The sequence below is a fragment of the Elephas maximus genome, chromosome 3 (genome assembly GCF_024166365.1).
Source record: "Elephas maximus indicus isolate mEleMax1 chromosome 3, mEleMax1 primary haplotype, whole genome shotgun sequence".
Classification (NCBI taxonomy): Eukaryota; Metazoa; Chordata; class Mammalia; order Proboscidea; family Elephantidae; genus Elephas; species Elephas maximus.
The window spans coordinates 88,524,442-88,546,355 of NC_064821.1; the positions used below are offsets into that span (position 1 = coordinate 88,524,442).

Sequence of the window (21,914 nt, forward strand, 5' to 3'; positions counted from 1 at the left end):
AATATAACAATTTCCTTGCATACACCCTTTTCTCCCTTGCCCTGTCTCAGTTCAAGTATCCAGTTATTAGAACCACAACCTTGGTCAAATCCAACTCTTCCATCCTACCTTGTATGACCCAGTGTCATTTACTGTCACTAAAGAAAAAATAGCCATGCCAACTAATCTTACTATAAATTCATTATCACAAACTGAAGTTGTCCCTTAACGCTACCAAGTAGTCATATTGATTGTCCTTAATCCATTGACTCTCACTCTTCTAGAAGATTATCTCACACCCTCCCCCCTCCACATACATCGTAACCATCCAGACTTAACTGATGGCCTTGCTTCCTATTTTACTGAGAAAATGAAGGCAATCTAATGACAACTTCCAAAAGCTTAAACCAGACTATAAGGAGGGGGCCAAGATGGCTGACTAGGCAGAGGCTACCTTGGATCCCTCTTGCAACAAAGACTCGGAAAAACAAGTGAATCGATCACATACATGACAATCTATGAACCCTGACCATCAAACACAGATCTAAAGAGTTGACCTGAGTGACAGCTGAGTGAAAAGCTGCGTCCTGAACCAGCGACCGCGTCTGGAACCCGCAACCCACCCCACAGCCTTGAGCCCTGGCGGTTCCCTGGTGCCAAGTGGCAGGGCTGATTGCGGCTTGCTGAGGTGGGGCAGGCACGGGACACAGCCCCAACCCCTAGCCCCCTGGGGTAACCTCCGTAGAGACTCAGTCAGCGCAAACAGGCTGCATACTGACGGGGCTAACAAGAGAACGAACAACCACGGGGAAGCAGCAACTGTTTTTTGAGCCTGGAGCCAGCGTCACAGTCAGAAAACCTTGGCGCTGGGCTTTGGACTGGGCGCAGGGGAGCTGAGCATGGCATCCTGAGACGGCGCAAACACGGGACACAGCCCTAGCCCCCAGAAGTGACCTCCGGGGAAGCCCAGCCAGTGCACTCAGGCAGCGCAGCGACGCGGCTGACAGGAAGAGAAGTCACCGGGAGGCAGTGACTGGTTTTGGAGCCTGGAGTGCGGCGTCCCAGCCAGGGAAACTTGGTGCTGGGCTTCGGACTGGGAGCGGAGGAACTAACCATGGCTTCTGAGACAGCGCAAGCACGGGACGCGGGCCTGACCCTCGGCGGCAATCTCTACCCAGCCAGGGCACACAGTCAACGTGCCCCTCGGGAATCTCAGATAAAACAGTCACCCCAAGCAAGATAAGTAACTTTGTCTATACTCCAGGGTGCTATTCTCTCCTATCTATCTGATCCCTCCCCTCCCCTTCCCAGGTGGCTTCATTAACATTGGAATTTCCTGGGCCAGAGAGTGAAGTGCTCTGCAGTTTTTTTTCTTTGTTTGTTTGTTTTGTCTTTTCCTAATCCATTCTCCTGGCTTGAGAGAAGCAGCTACAAAAAACCCAGAGACCAAGAATCCTTCCCTGACTTCCCAAAATTGGACTAAAAATACGGAACCAGCTCCAGACAAGCATTTGAGATCCACAGTCTTGGGCTTTCATCCCTATAGGGAACAAGGTGGCTATTGTAATGCAAAGGCAATTCTGATAGGGATCTGACTGTAATTGTTTTAGCGGATTACTGGAAAGACAAGTTTACCAGGTCTGATAACTCTACCTGTTAAACTGAGCCCTCACTGACCCACAATGGGGAACTGAGGGCTGAAACTCCACCCAGACCACCTAACCTCCTGCCATAGGGGTCTGAGGATAGTGACATCTACCAATCTGTAGAGGTACATGCATTGGGTGCCTAAGGTACATGTGCAGAGCTCACCCACCAAAGTGCTTTAGGAATAGAGGCACACCTACCTCACTGGCACTTGGGGGAAGCCTGTCAGCATCCTGCTCCCCCGGAATGGGACCCCCTGCTGCTACGAGAATCTAGTACACACAACTATCACCACTACTCCTCTAAGCGAATAGGTGACAGTCTACCCCACACACTTGGTGACCCAAAATCAGATTCTACTCAAGAATAGTGAATGGACTCTTAGGCTTGTATTTCTGGTAACGGCCCAAACCAGCTGGTAAGCGGACATAAGTGATTCAAAGCCTACAACAATCAAGACAGCGTAATCTAGTAGCCCATCTACGTACATTGAAAGAAAACAAAACAAGATAAGTCTCAGTGAGCAAATATAAAATAAACCATTACAGTATCTTATAGATGGCTCGGAGACAACAGTCGATATCAAACCACGTAAAGAAGCAGACCATGATTGCTTCTACAACTCCCCAAATTAAAGAATCAAAATCTTTCCCAAATGAAGATACAATCCTGGACTTGCCAGATGCAGAATATAAAAAACTAATTTACAGAATGCTTCAAGACATCAGGGATGACCTCAGAAATTAAATAAGGCAATCTACAGAAAAAGCCAGGGAACACACTGATAAAGCAGTTGAAGAAATCAAAAAGATTATTCAAGAACATAGTGGAAAAATTAATAAGCTGCAAGAATCCATAGAGAGACAGCATTCAGAAATCCAAAAGATTAACAGTAAAATTACAGAATTAGACAACTCAGTAGGAAGTCAGAGGAGCAGAATCGAGGAATTGGAATGCAGAGTGGGGGAGGTGGAGGATAAGGCAACTGACACCAATATAGTTGAAGAAAAATCAGATAAAAGAATTTTAAAAAATGAAGAAACCCTAAGAATCATGTGGGACTCTATCAAGAAGAATAACGTGTGTGTGATTGGTGTTCCAGAACAAGGAGGGATAACAGAAAATACAGAGAGAATAGTTGAAGATCTGTTCACAGAAAACTTCCCTGACATCATGAAAGATGAAAGGATATCTATCCAAGAGGCTCATCAAACCCCATATAAGATTGATCCAAAAAGAAAATCACCGAGACATATTATCATCAAACTTGCCAAAACCAAAGATAAAGTGAAAATTTTAAAAGCAGCCAGGGATAAAAGAAAGCTCTCCTACAAAGGAGAATCAATAAGAATAAGTTCAGACTACTCAGCAGAAACCATGCAGTCAAGAAGGCAATGGGATGACATATATAGAGGACTGAAGGAGAAAAACTGCCAGCCAAGGATCATTTATCCAGCAAAACTCTCTCTAAAATATGAAGGTGAAATTAAAACATTTACAGATAAACACAAGCTTAGAGAATTTGCAAAAACCAAACCAAAGCTACAAGAAATACTAAAGGAAATTCTTTGGTCAGAAAATCAATAACATCAGATAACAACACAATACAAGGTCACAGAACAGAACATCCTGGTATCAACTCAAATAGGGAAATCACAAAAACAAATTAAGATTAACTTTAAAAAGAAAAAAGTGCTCAAAACAGGGAATCATTGAAGTCATTATGTAAAAGATTACAATAATCAAAAAGAGGGACTAAATACAGGAGGCATAGAACTGCCATATGGAGAGGAAAACAAGGCGATATAGGACGATACAAGATAGGTTTTTACTTAGAAAAATAGGGGCAAATATTAAGGTAACCACAAAGAGGTCTAACAATTCCATAACTCAAAATAAAAACCAAGAAAAACATAATGACTCAGCAAACATAATTTGGAATACTATGAAAATGAGGAACACACAATTTACAAGGAAAAACATCTCAGCACAAAAAAGTAAGTGGAAAAATGAAATTGTCAACAATACACACAAAAAGGCATCAAAATGACAGCACTGAACACATTCTTATCTATAATTACGCTGAATGTAAATGGACTAAATGCACCAATAAAGAGACAGAGAGTCTCAGAATGGATAAAGAAACACGATCCGTCTGTATGCTGCCTACAAGAGACACACCTTAGACTTAGAGACACAAACAAACTAAAACTCAAAGGATGGAAAAAAATATATCAAGCAAACAACAATCAAAAAAGAACAAGAGTAGCAATATTAATTCTGACAAAATAGACTTCAAAGTTAAATCCACCACAAAGGATGAAGAAGGACACTACATAATGATTAAAGGGACAATTCACCAGGAAGATATAACCATATTAAATATTTATGCACCCAATGACAGGGCTGCAAGATACATAAAACAAACTTTAACAGAACTGAAAAGTGAGATGGACACCCACACAATTATAGTAGGAGACTTCAACACGCCACTTTCGGAGAAGGACAGGACTTCCAGTAAGAAGCTCAGTAGAGACACGGAAGACCTAATTTCTACAATCAACCAACTGGACCTCATAGACCTATACAGAACACTCCACCCAACAGCTGCAAAATATACTTTTTTTTCTAGTGCACGTGGAACATTCTCTAGAATAGATCACATATTAGGTCATGAAACAAACCTTTGCAGAATCCAAAACGTCGAAATATTACAAAGCATCTTCTCAGACCACAAGGCCATAAAAGTGGAAATCAATAACAGAAAAATCAGGGAAAAGAAATCAAATACTTGGAAACTGAACAATACTCTGCTCAAAAAAGACTGGGTTATAGAAGACATAAAGGAGGGAATAAAGAAATTCATAGAATGCAATGAGAATGAAAACACTTCCTATCAAAACCTCCGGGACACAGTAAAAGCAATGCTCAGAGGTCAATTTATATCGATAAATGCACACATACTAAAAGAAGAAAGAGCCAAAATCAGAGAACTGTCCCTACAACTTGAAGAAATACAAAGTGAGCAACAAAAGAATCCATCAGGCACCAGAAGAAAACAAACAAAAATTAGAGCTGAACTAAATGAAATAGAGAACAGAAAAACAATTGAAAGAATTAACAAAGCCAAAAGCTGGTTCTTTGAAAAAATTAACAAAATTGATAAAGCATTGGACAGACTGACTAAAGAAATACAGGAAAGGAAACAAATAACCCGAATAAGAGACGAGATGGGCCATATCACAACAGACCCAACTGAAATTAGAAGAATCATATCAGATTATTACGAAAAATTGTACTCTAACAAATTTGCAAACCCACAAGAAATGGATGAATTCCTGGAAAAACACTACCTACCTAAACTAACACAATCAGAAGTAGAACAACTAAATAGACCCATAACAAAAAAAGAGATTGATAAGGTAATCAAAAAACTCCCAACAAAAAAAAGCCCTGGCCCGGACAGCTTCACTGCAGAGTTCTACCAAACTTTCAGAGAAGAGTTAACTCCACTGCTACTAAAGGTATTTCAAAGCACAGAAAATGATGGAATACTACCTAACTCATTCTATGAAGTCAGCATATCCCTGAGACCAAAACCAGGTAAAGACACCACAAAAAAGAAAATTACAGACCTATATCCCTCATGAACATAGATGCAAAAATCCTCAACAAAATTCTAGCCAATAGAATTCAACAACACATCAAAAAAATAATCCACCACAACCAAGTGGGATTTATACCAGGTGTGCAAGGTTGGTTTGATATTAGAAAAACCATTAACGTAATCCACCATATAAATAAAACAAAAGACAAAAACTACACGATCTTATCAATTGATGCAGAAAAGGCATTCGACAAAGTCCAACACGCATTCATGATAAAAACTCTCAGCAAAATAGGAATTGAAGGAAAATTCCTCAACACAATAAAGGGCATCTATACAAAGCCAACAGCCAACATCATTCTAAATGGAGAGAGCCTGAAAGCATTTCCCTTGAGAACGGGAACCAGTCAAGGATGCCCTTTATCAACGCTCTTATTCAACATTGTGCTAGAGGTCCTAGCCAGAGCAATTAGGCTAGACAAAGAAATAAAGGGCATCCAGATTGGCAAGGAAGAATTAAAATTGCCTCTATTTGCAGATGACATGATCTTATACACAGAAAACCCTAAGGAATCCTCCAGAAAACTGCTGAAACTAATAGAAGAGTTTGGCAGAGTCTCAGGTTACAAGATAAACATACAAAAATCACTTGGATTCCTCTACATCAACAAAAAGAACATCGAAGAGGAAATCACCAAATGAATACCATTCACAGTAGCCCCCAAGAAGATAAAATACTTAGGAATAAATCTTACCAAAGATGTAAAACATCTGTACAAAGAAAACTACAAAGTACTAATGCAAGAAACTAAAAGGGGCCTACGTAAGTGGGAAAATATACCTTGCTCATGGATCGGAAGACTTAACATAGTAAAAATGTCTATTCTACCAAAAGCCATCTATACAAACAAGGCACTTCCGATCCAAATTCTAATGACATTTTTTAATGTGATGCAGAAACAAATCACCAACTTCATACGGAAGGGAAAGAAGCCCCGGATAAGCAAAGTATTACTGAAAAAGAAGAAGAAAGTGGGAGGCCTCACTCTACCTGATTTTAGAACATATTATACAGCCACAGTAGTCAAAATAGCCTGGTACTGGTACAACAACGGGCACATAGACCAATGGAACAGAATTGAGAACCCAGATATAAGTCCATCCACATATGAGCAGCTGATGTTTGACAAAGGCCCAGTGTCAGTTCATCGGGGAAAAGACAGCCTTTTAACAAATGGTGCTGGCATAACTGGATATCCATTTGCAAAAAAATGAAACAGGACCCATACCTCACACCATGCACAAAAACTAACTCCAAGTGGATCAAAGACCTAAACATAAAGACTAAAACAATAAAGATCATGGAAGAAAAAATAGGGACAACGTTAGGAGCCCTAATACAAGGCATGAACAGAATACAAAACAAAAGCTTATACCTTTTACATCTATTCACCTCTCAGCATCTGTACCCATAGACTCCGCCGTCCCGTCTGTGTACATGAACTATCCATCTCTTTGTAAAACCAGTCCCCTCACTAGTGCACTAGATCCCATCACTTCTCACTCACTCAAAGGACAGTTTTTACTCCAGCAGTTTTTCTTTCCACTGGATTTTTTTTTTTTTTTTTTTTTTTTTGCTTGCTGCTAAATGATTTCTCCCATCTTTAAAAAGAGAAAAGTGATATGAAGTTGGGGGGTGACCAGGGAAGTCCTTACTGAGAGGATAACATTTGAGTAAAGACATCATAGAAGAGAGGGAGTGAGCTAGATGCTACTTGGAGAAGAGCAGACAGGGCAAAAGGGGATTGCAGGTACAGAGGTGGGAGTGTACCTGCCATGTTCAGGGTACAGCAAGGAGGCCATTGTGGCTGAAGTAGAGTGGGCAAAGGGAAGAATAGAATAAAATGAGGTGTAATTGTTGCTCCAAAAACAAACAAACCTGTTGCCATCAAGTGGATTCCGACTCATAGAGACCCTATCGGACAGGGTAGAACTGCCCCATAGGGTTTCCAAGGAGCAGCTGGTGGAATCAACCTGCCATCGTTTTAATTAGCAACTGAGCTCTTAACCACTGCACCACTGGACCACTGGGGCTCCAAACCAAACCCTTTGCCACTGAGTCAATTCTGACAGTGTTGCAAATATATTGAGATATAATTGATTTCTGTGTATTAATCTTGTATCGTGCAACCTTGCTAAGTTTGCTTTTTAGCTTTTTTGTAGATTCCGTCAGATTTTCAGCATAGACGATCATGTTGTCTCCAAATAAAGAAAATTTTATTTCTTCCTTTCTCATCTAAAAACCCGTTGCTGTTGGGCCGATTCCAGCTCCTAGTGACCCTATAGGGTAGAGTAGAGCTGCCCCATAGAGTTTCCAAGGAGTGCCTGGTGGATTCAAACTGCAGACCCTTTGGTTAGCAGCCATAGCACTTAACCACTACCCTGCCAAGGTTTTTATTTCTTTTTGTTGCCTTATGGCCCTGACTGGATCTTCTCGTACAATTTTGAATAGAAGTGGTTGAACACAGATACCCTTATCTTGTTCCTAATGTTAGAGCATTGAGCCTTTATCATTAAATATATTTGTTATAGATGTCCTTTATCAACTTGGGAATGTTTCCTTCTATTCCTAGATTGCTGGGACTTTTTTCTCAAAAAGGATGTTGACTTTCTTTGTGTGTATGTCTAATGCGATGATCATATGATTTTTCTTTAGTAGTCCTTTAATGTGGTGAGTTATATTGATTCATCTTTAGATCTTAATCCAACCTTGTTTTCCTGGAATAAACCCTACTTGGTTATGATGTATTATCCTTTTTATATATTATCCGAATTTGATTTGCTAAAATTTTGTTTAAAATGTTTGCATTTATATTCATAAGAGATGTTAGTCTGTAATTTTCTTGTAATCCTTTTGTTTTTCAAATTTTATTTTCTTGTAGCTGTTGTTGCAAATATACACAGCAAAACATACACCAATACAACAGTTTCTACAGGTACAATTCAGTGACACTGATTACACTCTCCAAGCTGTATAACCATTCTCACCCTCTTTTTCTGAGTTGTTCCTCCCTCACTAAGGTAAATTCACTACCTCCAAAGGTTCCTGTCTAATCTTTTGTGTTTCTTTTTTCCATTTGATTCTATACAGATAGTTCTTAAAAGACCATCTTGCTCAAAGCAGACATTTATTGCTAGTTAAGCTAAACAGTTGTTTGGTTTTCAGAAGACTTCAGGGGATATTTTTGGTTCAAGGTTTAAAGATTATCTCAGAGCAATAGTTTCAGGGATTCAGCCACCCTCCATGGCTCCAGAAAGTCAGGAGTCCGTAAAAATTTGAAATTCTTTCTGCTTTTCCCCCCTTTTGATCAGGATTCTTTTATAGAATCTTTGAAAAAATGTTCGGTAATGGTAGCTATGCACCATCTAGCTCTTTTGGTTTCATGGCAAAGGAGGCAGTTGTTCATGGAGGCAATTAGGCACACATTCCATTTCCTCCTCCTATTCCTGACTCTCCTTCTTCCTCTGTTGCTCCAGTTGTTGTGCCTTGGATGGCCACTTGCAAGCTTTTAAGACCCCAGGCACTACACAATGAACTAGGAGGTAGAACAGAAGCACCAAACACATTTTTAGACAAATTAACTGGGTTGTCCCATGAAACTATGACTGTAAACCTCCAAACCAAGGAACCAAACCCCATGAGGTTTTTGGTTGTACATAAGCAGACTCTGCAGCTTTTTTTTTTTTGTCATTGTTGTAGATAAGTCTGTCACACAGCTTTTGCTACTTCAACTTTTTATAGGTGTACAACTTATTCACAGCACTTAGAATAGTTGGCTGTGTAATCCCACCCTTAATCAATGTGATTTGTCCATTACTGTAAACCGAAACTCAGTATTCCATGGACACTTATCCTCCTCTCTTCCCCCTCCCTCCCACCCCTGGTAAACACTAATAAACTTTGGTCTATATATATTTGCGTTTTCTTGTCTTTTTATGTAAGTGAAGTCATACAATATTTGTCCTTTTGTGATTGACTTATTTCACTCAGCATGATGTCTTCAAGCTGCATCCATATTGTAGCATATATCAAGATTTCATTTCCCCTGATGGCTGAGCAATGCTCCATTGTGTGTATGTACCCCATTTTGTTTATCCATTCATCTGTTGTTTTCACCTTTTGACTGTTGCTTCCACCTTTTGACTATCATGAATAGTGCTGCATTGAACATTGGTGTATACAAGTCTCTGTTCGAGTCTCTGCTTTCAAATCTTTTGGGTATGTACCTAGAAGTGAAATTGCTGGATCATATCGTAGTTCTTTTTTCAGTTTTTTGAAGAACTGCCACACCATTTTCCACAATGGCTGTACCATTCTGAATTCCCACCAGCAATGGATAAGGGTTCCAATTTCCACACATCCTTGCCAACATTTGTTATTTTCTGGGATTTTTCCCCCCTATTTTAGTCATCCTAGTGGGAGTGAAATGGTATCTCATTGTGGTTTTGATTTATATCTGTCTGGTGGCTAATGATATTGATCATCTTTTCATGTGTTTGGTGGCCATTTGAATGTCCTCTTTGGTGAAATTTCTATTCAAGTCCTTTGCCCATTTTATGATTGGATTATTGGATATATGGTTTCCAAAGATATTTTCCCAGTTAGTAGCTTATCTTTTCACTTTTTTGGTATAGTCTTTTGATGAACCAAAGTTTTTAATTTTTATGAGGTCCCATTTATTTATTTTGTCTTTTCCTGTTTATGCTTTTATTATATTAGCTAATCCATTGTTAAAAACTAGGCCAAACAGCATTGCTCCTGCATTTTCTTCTAAGAATTTTATGGTTTTATGTTGCACATTTAGGGCCTTAATCCATTTTCATTTTTTTTTTTTTTTGCATATGGTGTGAGACATGGATCCTGTTTGATTTTTCTGAACGTGGAAATCCAATTTTCCCAACACCATTTATTGAAGAGACTCTTCTTTCCCCATCGAATTGACTTAGCACCCTAGTCAAAAATCAATTGACCATACAGACATGTGGGTTTATATCTGTACTTTCAGTTTTATTCCATTGGTCTGTGTGTCTGTTGTTATACCAGTTCCAGACTATTTTGATTTCTGTAGCTATTCAGTATGTTTTAAAATCAGGAAGCGCGAGTCCTCCTTCTTTGTTCTTCTCTTTCAACATAGCTTTAGCTATTCGGGACCTTTTGCCATGCCATATAAAGTTGAGGATTGGTTTTTCCATTTTCTGTAAAGAAGGCTGTTGGAATAGTGTTGAATCTATAGATCACTTTGGTTAGTGCTGACATCTTAACAATAAGACGTCTTCCAATCCATGATCATGGAACATCTTTCCATTTATTTAAGTCTTCTTTAATTCTTTCAGCAGTGTTTTATAATTTTTATTGTCTAAGTCCTTCATGTCCCTGGTTAAATTTATTCCCAGATATTTTATTCTCTTAGATGCAATTGTAAATGGAATTGTTCCCCTAATTTCCCTTTCAGATTTCTCGTTGCTGGTACGTAGAAATCCAACTGATTTTTGTTTGTTGAGCTTGTACCCTGCAACTTTGCTAAACTCCTTTATTAGCTCTAGAAGTTTTCTTGCGAACCCTTTGGGATTTTCTCTATATCGGGTCATATCATTCACGAATAGAGATAATTTTACTTTTTTTCCAATCTTGATACTTTTTTTTTTTTGTGCTTTAAGTGAAAGTTTACAAACCAAGTCAGTCTCTCCTACAAAAACTTATGTACACCTTGCTATATACTCCTAATTGCTCTCCCTCTAATGAGAGAGCACACTCCTTCCCTCTACTCTCTATTTTTGTGTCCATTTGGCCAGCTTCTGATGCCATCTGCCTTCTGATCTCCTCTCCAGACAGGAGCTGCCCACATAGTCTCATGTGTCTGATTGACCCAATAAGCTCACTCTTCACCAGTATCATTTTCTGTCCCATAGTCGAGTCCAATCCCTGACTGAAGAGTTGGCTTTGGGAATGGTTCCTGTCTTGGGCTAACAGAAGGTCTGGGGACAGTGACCTCGGGGGTCCTTCTAGTCTCAGACCATTAAGTCTGGTCTTTCTACAGGAATTTGGGGTCTGCATCCCACTGCTCTCCTGCTTCCTCAGGGGTTCTCTGTTGTGTTCCCTTTCAGGGCAGTCATCGGTTGTAGCCGGGCACCACAATCTTGATACTTTTTATTACTTTGTCTGGTTCTGATGTCAGGGTAATGCTAACCTCATAAAAAGCATTTCCTCCCCTTGAATTTTCTGGAAGAATTTGTGTAGAATTGATATTTTTTCCTGAAATATCAGTCAAGCCATCTGAGCCAGGAGCTTTCTTTGTGGAAAAATTTTTAATTATAAATTTCATTTCTTTAGTAGATAATAAAGCTATTTAGGTTATCTGTTTCTTCCCGAGTGGCCTTTGGTAGTTTCTGTCTTTCAAGGAATTTTTCAGTCTCCTCTCATTTGTCAAATTAATTGGCATAAAGTTGTTAATATATTGCCTTATTGTTCTTTTAATATGTCAAGAATCTGTAAAAATATTACCTCTCTCATTGCTGATGTTGGTAATTTGTGTCATTTCTCTTTTTCTCCTGATCAGTCTGACTATAATTTTATTGATCTTCTAGAAAACCTGCATATGGTTTTGTTAATTTTCTTTACTCTTTGTGTGTATGTGTTTCCACTGATTTCGGCTCTGATATTTATGATTTCCTTCTGGGTTTCATTTGCTCTTTCTAGTTTCTTAAAGTAGAAGCTGAGGTTTTTTTAATTGAATTCTTTCTTTTCTAATACAGGTGTTTAGTGTTGTAATTTTCCCTGTAACAACTGCCTTAACATCATCCCATGTTCTGACGTGTTCTGTTTAATTCAAAATGCTTTTCTAATTTCCCATTTGATTTCTGCATTGACCCACAAATTATTCAGAAGTATGTTATTTAGTTCTCAAATATTTGGGCATTTTCCAGAGGTCTTTCTGTTATGGATTTCTAATTAATTTACAGTGTCTTGTTTCATGGCCCCCAATATGATCTTAGTAAGTGTTCCATGTTCATCTGAAAAAAATGTATACTGTTGCTGGGTAGAGTGTTCTATAAGGGTAATTAAGCCAAGTTGGTTGATAGTGTTGTTTAAGTGTCCTGTATCCTTACTGATTTTCTCTACTTATTCTACCAGTTATTGAGAGAGGCCTGTTTACTGTAATTGTGGATTTGTCTATTTCTCCTTGCATTTCGATCAGTTTTTTCGTCATGTATTTGTAAGCTCTGTTATCAGATGCATGCATTTTTAAGATTGTTATGTACTCTTTATGAAATGACTCTTATCCTCTGGTAATATTCTTTGTTCTGAAATGTATTTTGTGTGTTAATATAGCTACTTCAGCTGTTTTCTAATTGGTGTTATTATGGCGCATTCTACCTTTAACCTATGTGTGTGTTTATATTTAAAGTGGTTTTCTTGAAAACAGCATATAGTTGGGTCTTTTAAATATATAATTAATAGAGTTTATTTTTAGGAACCACCATGTGTCTGTCAGTTTGTCATACTGTGGGGGCTTGCGTGTTGCTGTGATGCCGAAAACTATGTCACCAGTATTCAGATACCAGCAGGGTCACCCATGAAGGACAGGTTTCAGCTGAGCTTCCAAACTAAGACAGACTAGGCAGAAAGACCCAGCAGTCTACTGCTGAAAAGAATTTGCCAGTGAAAACCTTATGAATAACAGCAGAACATTGTCTGATACAGTGCCAGAAGATGAGTCCCCGAGGTTGGAAGGCACTCAAAAGACAACTGGGGAAGAGCTGCCTTCTCAAAGTACAGTTGACCTTAATGACATGGATGGAGTCAAACTTTCGGGACCTTCATTCGCTGATGTGGCACGACTCAAAATGAGAAGAAATAGCTGCAAGCATCTGTTAATAATCGGAACCTGGAATGTATGAAGTATGAATCTAGGAAAATTGGAAATTGTCAAAAATGAAATGGAACACATAAACATTGATATTCTAGGCATTAGTGAGCTGAAATGAACTGGCCATTTTGAATTGGACAATGCTGGTAATGACAACTTAAAGAGGAATGGTGTTGCATTCATTGTCAAAAGAACATTTCAATATCTATCCTGAAGTATAGTGTTGTTGGTGATAGGATAATATCCGTATGCCTACAAGGAAGACCAGTTTATACAACTATTATTCAAATTTACGCACCAACCACTAAGGCCAAAGATGAAGAAATGGAAGGTTTTTATCAGCTGCTGCACTCTGAAATTGATCAAACATGCAATCAGGATGCAATGATAATTACTGGTGATTGTAATGCAAAAGTTGGAAATGGAGAAGGATCAGTAGTTGGAAAATACGGCCTTGGTGATAGAAACAATGCTAGAGATCAAATAATAGGATTTTGCAAGACCAGTGACTTCTTCATTGCAAATACCTTTTTCACCAACATAAACGGCGACTGTACACATGGACCTCACCAGATGGAATACACAGGAATCAAATCAACTACATCTGTGGAAAGAGGCTACGGAAAAGTTCAATATCGTCAGTCAAAACAAGGCTTAGGGGCCAACTGTGGAACAGACCATCAATTGCTCATATGCAAGTTCAAGCTGAAACTGAAGAAAATCAGACCAAGTCCACCAGAGCCAAAATACGACCTTGAATATATCCCACCTGAATTTAGAGACCATCTCAAATAGATTTGATGCATTGAACACTAATGACTGAAGGGCAGATGAGTTGTGGAATGATATCAAGGACATCATACGTGAAGAAAGCAAGAGGTCATTGAAAAGAAAGAAAAGACCAAGATGGATGTCAGAGGAGACTCTGAAACTTGCTCTCAAACGTCAAGCAGCTTAAAGCAAAAGGAAGAAATGATGGAAGCAAAAGAACTGAACAGAAGATTTCAAATGGCGGCTCGAGAAGACAAAGTAAAGTATTATAATGACATATGCAAAGAGCTGGAGATAGAAAACCAAAAGGGAAGAACATGCTTGGCTTTTCTCAAGCTGAAAGAACTGAAGAAAAAATTCAAGCTTCAAGTTGCGATAGTGGAGGATTCTACGGAGATAATATTAAATGATGCAGGAAGCATCAAAGGAAGATGGAAGGAATACACAGGGTCACTGTACAAAAAGAATTAGTTGACATTCAACCATTTCAAGAGGTAGCACATGATCAGGAACTGATGGTGCTGGGGGAGGATGTCTAAGCAGCACTGAAGGCATTGGCGAAGAACAAGGCCCCAGGAATTGGCAGAACATCAATTGAGATGTTTCAACAAACAGTTGCAGTGCTGGAGGTGTTCACTCGTCTATGCCAAGAAATATGGAAGACAACTACTTGGCCAACCGACTGGAAGAGATCCATATTTATGCCTATTCCCAAGAAAGGTGATCCAACCAAATGTGGAAATTATCGAGCAGTATCAATATCACACACAAGCAGAATTTTGCTGAAGATCATTGAAAAGCGGCTCCAGCAGTATTTTGACAGGGAACTGCCAGAAATTCGGGCCAGATTCAGAAGAGGACGTGGAACCAGGGATATCATTGCTGATGTCAGATGGATCCTGGCTGAAAGGAGAGAATACCAGAAGGGTGTTTACCTGTGTTTTGTTGACTATAGAAAGGCATTCAACTGTGTGGATCATAACAAATTATGGAAAATATTGTGAAGAATGGGAATTCCAGAACACTTAATTGTGCTCTTGAGGAACCTGTTCATAGATCAAGAGGCAGTTGTTCGGACCGAACAAAGGGATACCGAGTGGTTTAAAGTCAGGAAAGATGTGTGTCAGGATTGTATCCTTTCACGGTACCTAACATAGTCTGTATGTTGAGCAGATAATCCGAGAAGATGGACTATATGAAGAAGAACGAGACATCAGGATTGGAGGAAGACTCATTAACAACCTGCATTATGCAGATGACACAACCTTTCTTGCTGAAAGTGAAGACTGCTTGAAGCGCTTACTGTTGAAGATCAGAGACCACAGCCTTCAGTATGGATTATGCCTCAACATAATGAATATAAAAATCCTCACAACTGAACCAATAAGCAACATCATGATAAACGGAGAAAAGATTGAAGTTGTCAAGGATTTCATTTTACTTGGATCCACAATCAACACCCATGGAAGGAGCAGTCAAGAAATCAAAAGATGGATTGCATTGGGCTATCTACATAATTTATTTGGAATTTTCCTGCATGGGAGATTTGTCTTTTCTTTCCCACTCATTAATCTAGTCATTTCTTTATATCATTATGGACTCATGAATATTTATTTTATTCTTTGGGTTATAATCCAGTGTCTTGTTGTTCCGTGTCATTTAGTCGGTTCTAACTTATAGTGACCCTGTGTACCCCAGAATGAAACACTGCCCGGTCTTGCACCATGCTCACAATCGTTGTTATGCTTGAGCCCATTGTTGCAGCCACTGTGTCAATCCATCTCGTTGAGGGTCTTTGTCTTTTCCACTGACCCTGTACTTCACCAAACATGATGTCCTTTTCCTGGAACTGATCCCTCCTGACAACATGTCCAAAGTACGTAAGACACAATCTCACCATCCTTGCTTCTAAGGAACATTCTGGTTGTACTTCTTCCAAGACAGATTTGTTCATTTTTTTGGAGTCCATGGTATATTCAATATTCTTCACCAACACCACAATTCAAAGGTGTCAGTTCTTCTTCAGTCTTCCTTATTCATTGTACAGCTTTCACATGCATATCATGCGATTGAAAATACCATGGCTTGGGTCAGGCGCACCTTAGTCTTCAAGGTGACATCTTTGCTCTTCAACACTTTAAAGAGGTCCTTTGCAGCAGATTTACCCAGTGCAACGCACCTTTTGATTTCTTGATTGCTGCTTCCGTGGGTGTTGATCATGGATCCAAGTAAAATGAAATCCTTGACAACTTCAGTCTTTCTCTGTTTATCATGATGTTGCCTATTGGTCCAGTCGTGAGGATTTTTGTTTTCTTTATGTTGAGGTGTAATCCATCCTGAAGGCTGTGGTCTCTGATCTTCATCAGTAAGTGATTCAAGTCCTCTTCACTTTCAGCAATCAAGGTTGTGTCATCTGCATAATGCAGGTTGTTAATGAGTCTTCCTCCAATCTTAATGCCCCATTCTTGTTCATATTCTCCAGCTTCTTGGATTATTTGCTCAACATACAGATTGAATAGGCATGGTGAAAGGATACAACCCTGATGCACACCTTTCCTGAGTTTAAACCACTCAGTATCCCCTTGTTCTGTCTGAACATCTGCCTCTTGATTTATGTACAGTTTCCTCATGAGCACAATTAAGTGTTCGGGAATTCCCATTCTTCACAATGTTATCCATAATTTGTTATGATCCACACAGTAGAATGCCTTTGCATAGCCAATAAAAACAGGTAAACACCCTTCTGGTATCCCCTGCTTTCAGCCAGAATCCATCTGACATCAGCAGTGGTATCCCTAGTTCCACATCCTCTTCTGAATCTGGCCTGAACTTCTGGCCGTTCCCTGTTGAAATACTGCTGGAACCGCTTTTGAATGATCATCAGCAAAATACCTTGAACTTCAGCAAAACTATTTCAAAATATCTCGAATATTGAACCAAGACATCCAGTGTCTTAGTTTTTTATTATTGCTGCTATAACAAAAATACCACAAATGGGTGGTTTTAATGAACAGAAATTTATTTTCTCATAGTTTAGGAAGCTGAAGGCCTGAATTCAGGGCACTGACTTTAGGGGAAGGCATTTTCTGTCAGCTTTGGCAGGAGGTCTTTGTCCCTTTTCAGCTTCTGTTCCTGGATTCCTTTATGTGGCATGTATCTTCCCCTCCCTTTGCACTGGTTCGCTTCTTAGCCTAATCTTCTCTTCTTATATCTCAAAAGTGAATGGTTTAAGACACACTCTACATTGTTAGGGCCTCATCATAACAAAGAAAGCCCTATGCCCAAATGGGTTGCATCTACAACTATAGGGGTTAGGATTTACACTACATATTTTGGGGGGATACAGTTCAATCCATAACATCCAATAATACTCTTTTTTTTCCTCCAGCTGTTGCAGATTTGGCCATTGAGACATCTTTCAGTTGGCTCACTAAAACAATTTGGTATCCTTTTGAAATACCCCCTCAATTTTTTGTTGTTATTGTTGTTTGTTTTATTTATTTATTTATTTTTTCTTTGAGCACTTCCTTACTTTCTGGCACTGCAAGATGCCCCAGGCCCATCTTATATGTTTACTGCCCTAGTCCTAGAATGAGCCATTTCTCTAAGGAGCCCTGATTCATTGTATTATCTTGGAGAATGGTATTAGAAACCAATATCTGGGTGTTAGGTGTGCTTGTTGCTATTGGGGTATTGTTTCATTTAGGCTCTCTTATCTAACAGAGCAAAGAAATACAGTACTAGTGTATGTGCTAACCAGTGTATATACACACATCTACCCTGGTGGCATAGTGCTTAAGTGCTACGGCTGCTAACCAAAAGGTCTGCAGTTTGAATCTACCAGGCACTCCTTGGAAACTCAATGGGATGGTTCTGCTCTGTTCTGTAGGGTCGCTATGGGTCGGAATCGACTTGACAGCAATGGGTTTGGTTTTGGTTTGTTATGTTGCTGTGAGTTGATAGGTGCCCTTAAGTTGGTTCCGATTCATAGCAACCCCATGCACAACAGAATGAAATACTGCCCGGTCCTTTGCCATCATCACAATCATTGCTGTGCTTGAGCCCATTGTTGCGGCCACTGTGTCAGTCCATCTTGTTGAGGATCTTCTTCTTTTCCGCTGACCCTCTACTTTAGCAAGCATGATGTCCTTCTCCAGGGACTCATCCCTCCTGATAACATGTCCAAAGTATATGAGATGTAGTCTTGCCATCCTTGCTTCTAAGGAGCATTCTGGTTGTACCGCTTGGTTTGGTATAGTTATTTCTACATGTAACTGTATGTATATTAAATTAAACATGAGTTCTTACTGATGTCTCCAACTCTAATCCATTAACACATGGATCATTCTAGCCTCCTCCTCTTGCTGGTCTGTAAGTTTCCACTCCAGTGGTAAGAAACCCAGTTCCCATCATCCACTGTGTATGTACTTAAGTGTTCAATCAGAATTGTTAACTCATACCCCCACGGGAAACAACATTATCAGCTTGAGTTCAGTACTTAAGAGCAGTTCCTTTTCCCTTTAATCTTACAGATTTCATTCATTTTCAAAGTTACGTAGGTCAGCACTTCCCCCCCACCCCCTTCAGTGTGGTTGTGTCATATGTTCATAATATTCTTATCTCAGACTGCTTTTTTCCCTGGGATTCACCAGGAGGAGATTGTAAAGAATTGGTATCAATTCTTCTTTAAGTGTTTGGTAGAATTCATCAGTGAAACCATCCATGCACCTGATGCTTTCTTTTTCAGAAAATTATTCATTATTGGTTGTAGGGTCTTTTTTTTTTTTTTTTTCCTTTCTTGCAAGTCTTTTTTACCAACCTGACAATCTCTGCTTTTAACTGGGGCATTTAGATCATTTATATTTAATATGGTTGTTGATATGGTTTGGTTTAAATCTACCATCTTATTTGTTTTCTTATTGTCTCATTGGATTTTTTTCCCTTTCCTTTTTTCTGTTTTCTTTTATGTTGAGTATTTAAGAATTTTTTTAATTGTGGTAAAAATATATATATATATATATATATATATATATATATATATATATATATATACCAAAGCATCTGCCACTTCCAGCATTTTTTACATGTACATTTCAGTAGCATTCATTATGTTCATCATGTTGTACAACCGTCACCACTATCTATTCCCAAATTGAGTATTTTTTATTATTCCGTTTTATGTTTCTTATTTGCTTATAAACTATAACTGTTATTTGGTGGTTGCTTTAGAGTTTATAGGATATAAACATTCATTCACTCAAAGAGAATACCTTTATGTAGTTGGTACAGAGCACTGCATAGGGTAGTGGGGGCACTGACTGAGAGGCTGGTTTTTCCTAGATCAGTACAGAAGACATTAAATGCTGTCTAGTCCCTTTAAGTTAGAGATGATGAGAAACAAAAGGGTAACTTCATGGCACTTTGGAGCGTCCATACCCTCTTCGGGGAAAAAAAAATCCAAGAGAAAACCGTACAAACTAAACTACCAGGCCCCTGGGTAGCTGCAATCCTTCCTAGCCAGTGTTAGTTCACAGAGGTGAGCACAGGAGGGGATGGGGTCAGTACATCATGGCGTATGATGCTTACTTGACATGACCTTTTGAGTAGAGAGACATTGATAGCTTATGTGAACTAAGGACTCCCCAGTACAAGCCCCCAGCTGGAAGATAGACGAGAGAGAAGTATGGCAGACCTGGGTTCAACAACTGTTGTGACTAGTGCAGTGATAAGCACACAGTTTTGTTCAAAGCTTCTGAGCTTTAAGTAAGCAAGCTATAGGGGCTCATGAAGCAAATAAAGAGATAGAGGTCATTCCTCTACTGTGAGACGGTTGGGTGTACTTTGCAGACTTGGGGGCCTAAGTATGGACTATTTTAAGGGACACTATATTCTGAGTCCTCACCTGAGAGCCTGTTTCTCCTTAAAGCACATATATTTCTTGTTTAGCCTCTTGGATGCAGTGTGCAGAGGTAAATGTGCAAGAGGCTTTTGGACCAGGAATCCCATTGCCCTTTGAGAAATGTTTGTGCACTTGTCTGTGCCTTTCCTAAAGCCATCTGCACTGAATGAGTTCTTCATGCCCTTGGAAAGTCAGATTAACTTGTTTAGGCAGATTGGAGTCTAAAATATTCCTAGAAGGGCACGAAATAGACAAGCTGCTGCTGGACCTAGAATGGATTTTTTGAAAGGCATGGGTTGTTACAAGCAACTTGGGAACAAGGGAGAAAATTTCTGGGCCGCCAAACATTTGCAGAGAGAATATGTTTAAACAGAAGGTGGCCCTGGAAAAAACAGCCACATATGCTAAGTGCCAGTGCTAGGGGAAGATTTCTTCCCTAAAGGTGCTCATAGTTCTCAGAAGCAAACCTCACTGAGAGTTTCTGTTGCTTTTCCCATACACAGGTAACAGTCCTTCAGACAGCCCCCGGAATTTCTCTCCAAATGCACCCGCTCACTTTTCCTTTGTTCCTGCCCGTAGGTAAGTTGATAGAAAACCTCCTTTGTGATTAACATGTGCGACGCTTGTATGAATGTCATCTTCTTCTTTTGAGTCACTGCTCCTCCAGGTGTGTTAACCTTGGGCTACTAGCCATCAAAATACCTTCCTTGCTTTCCTTTCCGAAGCCATAATCATCTTGTTGAAGTCTGCTTTCTAGATGCTATAGGTATTTGTGTTTGAGTCATAGGAGAGTGGATATTAGAGGTAGATTTACTTTTATAATCCTCAGCACAAGTTCCTGGTACCCTCAGGGTGTGTTTCAAAACATTATACTCTTAATGGGGTGATCAGTGAAAAAATGGTTTCTGCTCCCAGGAGGACCCAAAATTATACTATTGATCCTCTGACTCATCTATTTCTATGGGGCTAAAGGGACCTTAGATGCTCCTTTTCTTGGCTCTGCAGATTAGTCTGTCAGGAACTGAGATGGCCCGTGTCTGGGCATCAGTGGACTACAGGGTCTTCTGTGAATATAGAACAATTTGGTACATACAGAGCCATGCTTGTCTCTTTCCATTTCTCCCCTCCCCAAAAATGACACAAACCCATCTCTGGCACATGGTAGCACTCCTGATAGCTCAGCCCATTGCCAGGGTATCACCTCACCTCTGGACAGGCGCTAAGCTGAGATGGAAACCACATACCAACACCCAAACACAAATGGTTTACTTTTCAGAACATTTGAGAAGATTCTTTGTTGGCTGAGTTTAGGTCCTTTGATTTTATTTTTTAAGTTTTTTTGGTTAGAGTCAATCTGTGGTATTGAAACATCCAGAAAGATCATGGCTCAAGATTTAGAACCTTTAAATGATAGGAAATGTAATACAGCATGAGGCCAGAGCAATTTCTATACTTAGACTAATTTTTTTTTAAAAGATTGTTCTGCTAAATACATAACAGAAAAAGAAAAGACTCCTGGAAAAATCATTAGCTCATTATTCAAATGACAACCTAGAAGAAATCCATCTTCTGTGTAGGATTCTGTGTAGGTGAAAAGGACACGGACAGGCTGGGAGATGTTTGGTGCCTGACTTGGGTGCTGCTACCTGACCCAACTGCTTTATTGAAAACAAATTTCATCTAGACTTGTTCTGTGGACTCATCTCTCCTAACCAGTATAACTTCCATTAGTTAACCAAGGATCCAGATAGAATCATATACAGGATAAAAATACGCTGGAGTGATGCTTTTTTTTTTTCCAGCCCAGATGGAAAAGCTTACTTATCCCAGACTTCCAGCCTGGGCTATGAATTTTAACCTCAGATGAGGACTGAGCTGGGACAACAGGATCTGTTCCTAGATCCCTTTAAGTGGCATTGAGTCATTTCCCATTCATCCAATAAATATTTATTGAGTATCCACTATGCTGGGTATTTAATTTTATAGTTGTAACAAAGTAGACATAGTCCCTACTTTCTTGAAGCTTATAGTCTGGTAGAGTCTGTGTGTTTATTGTTCCCTCTGTAAGGATTGCTGTCCCCTC

The 21,914-nt window shown here is 39.5% G+C and overlaps 1 protein-coding gene across 7 annotated transcripts in view; it reads left to right on the forward strand.

Annotated features, from left to right (window-relative positions):
* MAST2 (microtubule associated serine/threonine kinase 2) overlaps positions 1-21,914 on the forward strand; it is a 252,812-nt gene that overhangs the window by 197,883 nt on the left and 33,015 nt on the right. For all 7 annotated transcript variants that reach the window (XM_049879167.1, XM_049879169.1, XM_049879168.1 and 4 more), the window contains exon 6: positions 20,335-20,410. In XM_049879167.1, coding sequence (XP_049735124.1) covers positions 20,335-20,410 — 76 coding nt within the window. The remainder of the gene's footprint in view (positions 1-20,334; positions 20,411-21,914) is intronic.